This window comes from Crinia signifera, chromosome 4 (genome assembly GCF_055691185.1).
Source record: "Crinia signifera chromosome 4, ASM5569118v1, whole genome shotgun sequence".
NCBI lineage: Eukaryota > Metazoa > Chordata > Amphibia > Anura > Myobatrachidae > Crinia > Crinia signifera.
Genome location: NC_139220.1, coordinates 323392856 through 323403671, shown reverse-complemented (window position 1 = coordinate 323403671; position 10816 = coordinate 323392856). Strand labels below are relative to the sequence as shown.

Sequence of the window (10816 nt, the reverse complement as noted above, 5' to 3'; positions counted from 1 at the left end):
TTTTTTTTTCCTGCTAGTTCACACTCTTATAATTAGACCACGTCAGTTATAATTAGGCCACGCCCCTTTTTGGGAGCGTGCGCAATTTCTTAAATACCAAGTTATTTATGGGGGGCTGCATTTTTATTCTGTTTGCACTGGAACCCTAATTGTTTAGAAATAACCCTGGTGCTGACTATATATTGGGGGCAGGGTTTATGTGTATGGGCAGCTGTGCCAACTATCTATGCGGGGGCTGTGCTGTCTATCAAGAGCTGTGTAACATAGGTGCAAGGGGTGCAGCTGCTATGGGGCCCAGAGCTGAAGGGGGCCCATCTTTACAGTCAAGTTATATGTGCTATATATATTTTTTACCATCAGTTGCTAAATAGGGGGCCCTTACAAACTTTTGATATGGGGCTTACAAATATCTGGCTAGGCCCCTGACCTTGACCCTTTCCCTAGTGCCAAACCCTAACCCTCACCCTAGTGCATAACCCTACCCCTAGTGCATAACCCCCCCCCCCCAGTGCCAAACCCTAACCCTCACCCTAGTGCATAACCCTACCCCTAGTGCATAACCCTACCCCTAGTGCATAACCCTACCCCTAGTACCCAACCCTAACCCTCCCCCTAGTGCATAACCCTACCCCTAGTGCATAACCCTACCCCTAGTGCATAACCCTACCCTAGTACCCAACCCTAACCCTCCCCCTAGTGCATAACCCTAACCCTCCCCCTAGAACCCAACCCTAACCCTCCCCCCTAGAGCCTAACCCCAACCTCTCCTTAGTGCCTAACCCAGATCCTCCCACTAGTGCCTAACCCTATCCTCCTCACACCTAACTCTCTTCCTAATTTCCTAACCATAACCCTACCCTTATTTCCTAACCATAACCCTCCTTTTATAACCTAACCGTAACTCTCCCCTTATTGCATAACCATAACCCTCCCCGGTACTTATGTATTATCTGGACTCCCATGTTAAATGCACCCCATTTTTTCATACCCCTACTATCTAACTACGCATGGAGTTGATTTTATATAGTGTGGCGAGCGCAGCGAGCCACCGTGCCTGAAGCGTGGTGAGCGCAGCGAGCCCGCGAGGGGACACGGTCTCATAAGAAAAACGGGAGTCCAGATATTACATAAGTACCCCCTCCCCTTATCTGTCCCCACTCTTCTTCTGTCCCTGTCTTCCTCTGTCCCGTCTTCCTCTGTCCCCTCTCTTCCTCTGTCCCGTCTTCCTCTGTCCCCTCTCTTCTTCTGTCCACTGTCTTCCTCTGTCCCCTCTCTTCTTCTGTCCCCTGTCTTCCTCTGTCCCCTAGCTTCCTCTGACCTCTCTCTCTCATTGCCCCCTCTCTTCTTCTATCCCTCTCTTCCTCTGTCCCCTCTCTTCTTCTATCCCTCTCTTCCTCTGTCCCCTCTCTTCCTCTATCCCGTCTTCCTCTGTCCCCTGTCTTCCTCTGTCCCCTCTCTTCCTCTGTCCCCTCTCTTCCTCTGTCCCGTCTTCCTCTGTCCCCTCTCTTCTTCTGTCCCCTGTCTTCCTCTCTCCCCTCTCTTCTTCTGTCCCGTCTTCTTCTGTCCCCTGTCTTCCTCTGTCCCCTCTCTTCCTCTGTCCCCTCTCTTCCTCTGTCCCCTGTATCCTTCTGTCCCCTGTCTTCCTCTGTCCCCTGTCTTCCTCTGTCCCTCTCTTCCTCTGTCCCCTGTCTTCCTCTGTCCCCTCTCTTCTTCTGTCCCCTGTCTTCCTCTCTCCCCTATCTTCTTCTGTCCCGTCTTCTTCTGTCCGTCTTCTTCTGTCCCCTGTCTTCCTCTGTCCCCTCTCTTCCTCTGTCCCCTGTCTTCCTCTGTCCCCTCTCTCCCTCTGTCCCCTCTCTTCCTCTGTCCCCTGTATCCTTCTGTCCCCTGTCTTCCGCTGTCCCCTCTTCTTCTTCTGTCCCCTAGCTTACTCTGCCCCCTCTCTATCTGTCCCTCTCTTTCTCTCGCTATATGTCACAAATTTTTCTATACCTCTCTCCATTTCCCCCAATCCATTAATCACCCATGTAATCTCTCCAAACTGTGTCTATGGACCAAATCTAATAGCCTCACAGTTCAGGGGCTGTGCGGGATAACGGGCAAACGCTGAGGTTTTATAAAGGGGCCGTCATTTACATGCAAAACCCACGCCGTGTAAGTGATTGCCCTCGGGGGCCGCTACAATGTCTCTTTTTCCTCTTTCTCTCTCTCTCTTTCTGTCATTCTGTGGCTTCTCTCCCCTCTTTTATTCCTCTCTCTCTCTCTTTTCTGTCACCTTATGTAATGGCAACACCAAGTTACTGACGTGATTCTCTGTTACAGTAAATAATGTCGGCATGGTGTATGGCACAGGGGCATCTATGTTTCTCGATGTGCCCGAAATAAACCAGGCGAGTCTGGGAAAGGGGTGTGGTCTCAGTCAAAGGGGAGCCCGCAAGCCACGCCCCCATTTTGCTACAGGGGGGAATGGCCAGCGTTGTATGAGCCCAGCCTCTCTGAATAGACTCCCAACTGCCCCCCCCCCCACCCCCCACTGCGGGACACTGCTCACCCCAGGCAGGATGCCGGACAGTCCCCAAAGAAATGGACGTTCAGGAGAAAATTGGGACAGTGGGGAGGTATGTCCCACGTCATTTGAGTGTTAATAATAGATTTCTTCTTTCTACAGACATTAACTGACATTATTAACTGCAACATCTTGTCAACAGTGCACGTAAGTGTTCTACCTACCTCATACATGTTATATCGGAAGCTGTATGTCTGCCCCTCCCCCTGCAGGGTGACCCAGACAGAAGGGAGCTGTGAGCCTGCCCCTCCCCCTGCAGGGTGACACAGACAGAAGGGAGCTATGAGCCCGCCCCTCCCCCTGCAGGGTGACACAGACAGAAGGGAGCTGTGAGCCTGCCCCTCCCCCTGCAGGGTGACACAGACAGTATGGAGCTATGAGCCTGCCCCTCCCCCTGCAGGGTGACACAGACATAAGGGAGCTATGAAGCTGCCCCTCCCCCTGCAGGGTGACACAGACAGAAGGGAGCTGTGAGCCTGCCCCTCCCCCTGCAGGATAACACAGACAGAAGGGAGCTATGAAGCTGCCCCTCCCCCTGCAGGGTGACACAGACAGAAAGGAGCTGTGAGCCTGCCCCTCCCCCTGCAGGGTGACACAGACAGAAGGGAGCTATGAAGCTGCCCCTCCCCCTGCAGGGTGACGCAGACAGAAGGGAGCTATGAACCCGCCCCTCCCCCTGCAGGGTGACACAGACAGAAGGGAGCTATAGTCCTGTCCCTCCCCCTGCAGGGTGACACAGACAGAAGGGAGCTGTGAGCCTGCCCCTCCCCCTGCAGGGTGACACTGACAGAAGGGAGCTGTGAGCCTGCCCCTCCCCCTGCAGAGTGACACAGACAGAAGGGAGCTGTGAGCCTGCCCCTCCCCCTGCAGGGTGACACTGACAGAAGGGAGCTGTGAGCCCGCCCCTCCCCCTGCAGGGTGACACAGACAGAAGGGAGCTGTGAGCCTGCCCCTCCCCCTGCAGGGTGACACTGACAGAAGGGAGCTGTGAGCCTGCCCCTCCCCCTGCAGAGTGACACAGACAGAAGGGAGCTGTGAGCCTGCCCCTCCCCCTGCAGGGTGACACAGAGGGGAGCCATGAGCCTGTCCCTCCCCCTTCAGGGTGACACAAGCAGAAGAGAGCTATAAGCATGCCCCTCCCCTGCAGGGTGACACAGAAGGGAGCTGTGAGCCTGCTCCTCCCCCTGCAGAGTCATATAATGCCCTTCTGTGTTTGTTTTCAGATGACCAGACTTATCCTTCCTCAGATGGTGGCCAGGTATGTGTCTGATTTATGATTATCACCATCATTACTAGGGGCGGTATTTATATGGCGTCACAAGGGATCCGCAGCGCCCAATCACAGAGAACATAAATGAATAAGCAACACAGTGACCCACAGCTGAATACAATAGAGGACAAGTACAGGGGACATAACCACAGCTGGCTGATGACTGGGTGTGAGGAAGAAGCGGGGTCCTGAGAGCCCTATGAAGTTTTGTAGAGAGGTGGAGAGTCTGATGGGGAGAGGGAGAGAGTTCCAGGGGTAGGGAATTACATTGGAGTTTGCAGAAGATGCCCCATGAGAAGTCACAGTAAGCACTGGGAGTGTTATAGAAGAGTTACAGTCATTTACACAAAAAGGTCGACATGGAAAACATATCGTACAAAAGGACGATATGGAGATGGTCATCACAAAAAGGGTTGACACAAGTTTTTTGGGTGTCATTTTCTGTGTTTGGTCCTATGTGACCATCGGGTACTTTTTACCTGGGCCCGGTTCTGATGGAGAGGGCCTGGTCCCACCGAGGTTGAAAAGAATGTGAAAAAACCTCAAGAAAACATATGTTGACCTTTTAAACCTGTCAAGATGCCCGGAAAAGAGAAGATGGGCAGCTATGGGGGCGGGGCCGAGCACATTGCCTCATTAGACCCTGCCCCCTTTTTGCGGAACAATTAACACTATTGTAGCATATTTGAATATGGGCGGGGCTAAAATTGAGCAATTGGCATAGAATTGCATCATTAGGTCCCGCCCCCCTCCCGGACCCACGGTTTCCTGGTTTTGCCCACTTTTGGAGGAAGAGGGTGGAATGCAGGAGTGGTGGCCGCTTCTCCGGTGGTGCGGGAGACTACCTGAAAATCCAGGTGTCTCCTGCCGGATGTGGTAGAGTAGGGAAGTATGGGTGACCCCAGACGATTCCTCTTCTCGCACTGCTTTTTCAGTCCTACAACCTATTCTCTGTAAGAACAAATCCCATCTACCTCATATATGACCATCAGGAAAATAGAACTGAATAAGAAATCCTCGGTTATTCCATAACCCAGCTTTGTCTATGCTGTGCACAGGAACTGCAACATGGTCCCGTGACATCTGAGCTTTCACTGGTCTAACATTCCTTACTGAGCAGTGGCGGATCCAGGGTGGGGAATAATCACCCCACTGGGATCAGGTCTGCGCTGGATGCAAAAATATGTAATAAAATGCGCTGTATATGGCTTTTTGTGAGGTAATATACTTCTTGTCAGTAAGTTTTGTCTCCCTCTTTCCTAGGAAGAAAGGCCTGATAATAAACATAGCATCCGAAGCTGCGTATCGCCCTTTACCATTCCTCACTGTATACAGTTCCACAAAGGTATCTATATTATTATTACTATCGTTACATATTTTAAAGTCCATTCCCCAAATTCAACATTTTTCCATTGAAAGGCTGCATGGGCTGCCGGTAAAGTTGCTCGGCCTCTTGTGGTACCCCACATATATTTATAATTGGTATTGTTATTATGGCTAACACACGTTATCTGGTTGAGGCAGGATATGAGGAATCAGCTTCTTCCTCTAAAACCAAACTTCTGCAGAGTGCTTCTTCTCCACACCACAACAGAGAGGAAGGGACATGTACCACAGCTTTCCAGAAATATGAACAAACTACAACTTAGGGGTTTCGAGCTGAATTGAGTGCTTGTTCGGAATTATTTTGGGGTTCCGAGTGTAGGTGACTTGCTGGAACATTAATACCCCCTTTTCACTTGCAGTCCCGGGTCAGACCCGGGAATGTGTACCAGGATGCTTCCCGGGACACTACCCGGGAATGTACCCTTTCACACTGCATTCAGACCCGGGATCGACCCGGGACAGCCCCATTCATACTGATCCCGGGAAATCACTGCAAATACCATATGAAATGGTCATTTTAACTAAAAAAAAAGTGATGACAAGGGTGTTTAAAATTATAATTTTTTTATTTGGTTTAGCACCTTTGGATTGTAGGTGCAATTTTTATTTGCCTTTCCTTTTGCCTTTGTATAGACACTACAATAAAACAATAAAGAAACCCTCCTCCACCTGTACCACCCCCATCCCAACCGCCCCCGCCCTAATCCCTCCAAACCGCCCCCATCCCAACCTCCCTCGTCCCAACCCCCCCATCCCAAACAAGAATTGCTTGAAGTTTAGCATTTCAAGCTAACCGAATGCACAACCAGTTGTGCATTAACACTTTAGTCAGGCATGTCCGACGTTGGCCCTCCAGGTGTTTTGAGGCTGCACATCCCAGTATGCTTTGCAATAGTTTTAGCATTCTCTAATAGCAACACTGTGGCGGAGCATGCTGGGATGTGTGGTTTCGGAGCGTCTGGAGGGCCAACGTTGGACATGCCTGCTTTAAGTGCAAAACAATGAACTACAGGTACATAAACGCATACCCTCCAACATGGCCCATTCCATTAGGTACAAAATGCTCTGTTTCTGGACTTTCCTGCCAGTGGCAGTTGCAGAGTTGGAGCTGCAGCACAATCCAATGTTCAAAAAGGGGAGCCACACCTAATGCCACTCCAAACATCACTGTCCTGGACTCACTGACAGTTGATGTGACCCCCCTCTTTGAATTGTGGACTATGCTGGAGTCCAACCTCTGTAACTGCCACTGGCAGGGAAGTCCAGGAGCAGAACATTTTGTACCTAATGGAGTGGGTCATGTTGGAGGGTATGTAAACACTGAGGTAAACTGGTGCCTAAGCACTTTAAGTGCAACACAAAATGTACTAGTAGTGCATAAACCATACCTCCCAACTGTCACGATTTTAGAGGGACAGTCCCGATTTTCGGGTACTGTCCCGCTGTCCCACCCGCGGCAGGCATTGTCCCGCTGCGGGGGGGGGTGGCAGTTGGCAGACCCCCCAATCTAGTAGAATAGACGCTGTGCGCATGCGCACAGCGTCTATTCTCGTATGAAAATGAGGCCGCGGCTAATTAGCATAAGCCGCGCCCTCATTTGCATATGCCCCGCCCCCTTTTCGGGCGCTCGCGCGGCGAAGCCGCGCGAGTGTCCCTATTTCCACCGGCCAGAAGTTGGGAGGTATGCATAAACACTGAGGTAAACTAGTGCCGAGGCACTTTAAGTGCAAAACAATGAACTACAGGTACATAAACACTGAGGTAAACTAGTGCCGAGGCACTTTAAGTGCAAAACAAACAAAAAAAATTAAATAAATGTGCCTATAGCTTTAAGACAAATTGCGAAAAACTGAAAACTCTGAGGTTTGCTCATTTGCAGCATTGCTTGAACCAAAGTATGATCCATGATTATATGTGGAATAACCCGGTTCAGGGTATTGTGAGCTGCGGTGTTGACTTGGAGCTTTTGGATTATTGAACAAACGTTCCAGGAACGCCATGTTCATTTGCTGCAATTCCCTATGACGCTCAAGAGCCTCTCTATTCATGCGTTCCTGCATTGACAGGATTTTAGAAAGAAATGAGTCCTGCATTTCACGCTCGGCCTCTAAAAATTTGTCGATCCTTGCATTCTCCTGTGTGGACATAGCATTGTCCATTTCTCGGAGTTCTTCAACAAGGGCACTTGTCATGGCTCTAGCTGCTTGCCCCGCTTTGTTCATTTTCTTCGTTCTAGGTGGAACGTTGTAAACTGTAAAGATAAGATATAAATTGAAAATGACCATACATAAAAATAGCAGCTTTGGAAACTATTTAATCAGTGGCGTAACTAGAAACATGTGGGCCCCATAGCAAAAGTTTGTAAGGGCCCCTATTTCTCACCTAATGCTAAAAAATGCATAAAGCTAAAGCATATAATAATTTGACAGGCAAAATGGGCCCCTCTCAGCTCTAGGCCCCATAGCAGCTGCACCCCCCGCACCCATGGTAGTTACGCCCTTGTACACACTGCTTAACACTGCGACATCACTGCAGGTTATACTTTGATAACTGTATATTATGTCACCCCCCCCTTACCCTGTAAACCCCCTTCCCACAGCCTACAAGTACCATCATGCCTTGCCACAGTTTTGCTATTAGGTAATGCTTAAACAGTGCCAAGGCATACTGGGATATGTAGTTCCACAACTGCTGGAGGACCACTATTTGGTCATGCTGTGCATAACCCTATGCTCCACCTCCACCCCACCCCCAACCTAACCCTATAGTGTGCTATGTGTCTTTAAAAAATAAACTTACTGTTTCTCTGCAAAGTTGGGGAGACGGCACTTTGTGGAAACCCACTGTCACTGGTCGCAGCTTCCACGACCTCTTCAACGGCGACGGATATGCTGCCATCAGGGCTGGGCAGGTGGCTGGATGTTTCATGCTCACTACAATCAGGTGTGTCCTCAATTAGCAGGGGTGATGAGTGACAGACTTCACTTGTCTGTGTATCTTCAGGGCCTTGGCTGGTTTCTGCAGCAATGTACTTTGAACTTGAAGACAGACTCACAGGATTGCAGAGAGCTGTGTGCCCGAAGACGGTTGCGCAGATGTCATAATATTCCCACTCGATGCGGCCAGCCCCACTCTTTTTACGGTTGTTGTCATGCACCTTCATGAACTTCTTTCTCAGGGTCTTCAGTTTATTGACAACTTGCTGTTGTGTCCGGATCATGCCTCTGGCTTCAAGCAGCTTTGATATGTTTTTATAAACCACGGCATCTTTGACTGTGCCAGTAATTTGGCGTTTTATCTCCTCCTCACCCCTTATGCTCAGGAGCTCTCTCACTTCCTGGTCCGTCCAGTTTGCCATGATGCCCGTCTGCTCCGATCTGCGCATGTCCAGGGCTTCTCTTCCGCTTTCCAGTGCGATTAAAGATGACATCAGCATTGTGAGCCCAAACAAAGCTCCAATCAGCAGCTTTTTTAAAGTCCCATGTACCCGATCCCGGGTACGGGACCATTCACACTGGCCGCATCCCGTGTCGATTCCGGGTCCTACCCAGGTCAGGACCTGGGTAGAGATCCCGGAATGCTGAACACGGGATATCCCTCAAAGACCCTTTCACACTGCACTAAATCCCGGGTTGATGCGCGTTCATGTGCAAAAACCCGGGATATTTTTGCAAGTGGAAAAGGGGTAGTAGTTACCCTCTAGTTGTGACGATAGTCTGCTTTCTGTCTCCATTAGGCCTTTGTGGACTACTTTTCCCGTGGTCTCCATGCTGAATATAAATCGAGTGGCATTACAGTACAGGTAAGGTCATGTCTATGCGTGCGTGCGTGTATGTGGTGTGCAGGGATGTGACAGCTTTTACTGTACCTCCGCAGTCTGTGTTGCCACTGATGGTCTCCACCAACATGTTGTTGTTTGACGGTGAGGATAATATTATTATCAAAAAATCATCTGATTATGCCAGGGAAGCGCTAAACACGGTGGGGTACACCAGTCGGACCAGCGGCTGCCTCTCTCACTCTATACAGGTAGGTGTGTGTGGTAACATTCTTGATTCGGGTCCTTGTCTCCCTCTAGGCCAGTGGCTCCCAAATATTATTAACTTATGCACCCCAGAGCATTCCTCCCAACATATAGCATCCCTGAAGCCCCGGAATTGGGGCGTGACCGTGCCAAAAGTGGGCGTGGTGTCACAGGAATGCCACAATTGTGAGCAGCACCCCCATTCGTCATCACTGTGGGGCATGCTCCCAGCACCTCTGTCTCCCATGAATAGACAGAGCAGCTGAGTGACAGGGGGTTCCCATATCGGCCCCCACCATGGGACACTCACAGAAAATCGGGACAGTTGAGAGGTCAGTTATGGGGCTTCAGCCAATGTTTTGGTGACATCTCCTCCCTCTCTCTTCTCTCCGCAGAGCTACGTGCTGGAACACTTCCTCCCGCACTCCATCTCCTCCTTCCCCTTGTTGGTAAACTTTGGGATACAATTCAGCAGGTTGACGGGCAAATCCAAAAAGCAGTAGTGCGGTGCAGCGGGCAGAGGAGGCACCGCCGACGCCTGCCTCTCCACTGGTGGCCTCTGACAGCTGACTCCTGATTAAATGGCAATAATGGGAAGGGGGTGGTTTTATTGATTAGTTACTTCTGTCCTGTTCTGCAACGCTGCTGTCTGTGGGGTCTGTACATAATGAGGACTGGACTTATTGCCCGGTCATCTCCTAAATGCCAGTTCCTGATTCATTGTCTGTTATCCACCACCCCCCCCCCCCCCCCCGTACTAATAACCTGCAGATTCCTACGTCACTGACAAACCGCTATAGAGACTTCATGATATAATATATCAGCTGACAATATTATTTCCTCTCCCCTTTCCCTATACAATTCCAAAGGGGATGTCCTGTCAGGAGGTAATCAATACGATGGCAAATCGGAAACAAGCTCTGGAACGTTTTGCATTGAACAATTAATAAGACCGACATGAGTTGGTGTCTATGTTGACATGTCGACATTGGAATCGTATAAGTGCACCATGTCCCCTGGCATGGCGCGCTGTGATCCGCACACTGTTATGTTCCCACTCTATGCCCACTTGGATAGTAAAGTATGAAAAAACAACCATAAGCTTGTGTTGTCAATGTGGACCTTGGGTATGTCAACCATTTCAAAGTGTCTACCCAGTCACCACATACCCTACTAAAAGCCCTGTATGTATAAATTGATATACTGTCATACCCTCCAACATTTCATACTGTAAAATCGGTACAAATTGGGGAGGGGTCAAGGGTAAAAGTGGTGTGGTCATGCCCCCATTTTTTTTTATAGATTGGTGGCATGTCCAGGCTGCGGGGAGAGGAGTCCGGTGGAGTGGGAGGATGCGGCTGGTGGCTGCTGCTGCTGTCCCATTGCTCCAGACACTTGCCGCTTCCTGGGGAGGCGGCAGCGCTGTGCCGGGAGAGGAAAGGAGGGAGGGAGCCAAGAACCGGTATAAAAGGGCACATTGGTTTTAACCGGTACAAACCATAAAGGAACGGTACAGTTGGAGGGTATCTATGGTCAGAGCATGTATGGGATATTGTATGTGCACTTCTTTGTT

The 10816-nt window shown here is 50.1% G+C and overlaps 1 protein-coding gene across 3 annotated transcripts in view; it reads left to right on the top strand.

Moving 5' to 3' along the window:
• LOC146075960 (very-long-chain 3-oxoacyl-CoA reductase-B-like) overlaps nt 1–9980 on the top strand; it is a 15552-nt gene extending 5572 nt beyond the window's left edge. For 2 of the 3 annotated variants that reach the window (XM_083185687.1, XM_083185684.1), the window contains 5 exons: nt 2320–2387; nt 2666–2710; nt 3787–3821; nt 5097–5178; nt 8034–8949. In XM_083185687.1, coding sequence (XP_083041813.1) covers nt 2320–2387; nt 2666–2710; nt 3787–3821; nt 5097–5178; nt 8034–8384 — 581 coding nt within the window. In that variant the 3' untranslated portion in view covers nt 8385–8949. The other variant, XM_083185686.1, reaches the window with a different exon arrangement.
• Nucleotides 9981–10816: the final 836 nt, after the last annotated feature.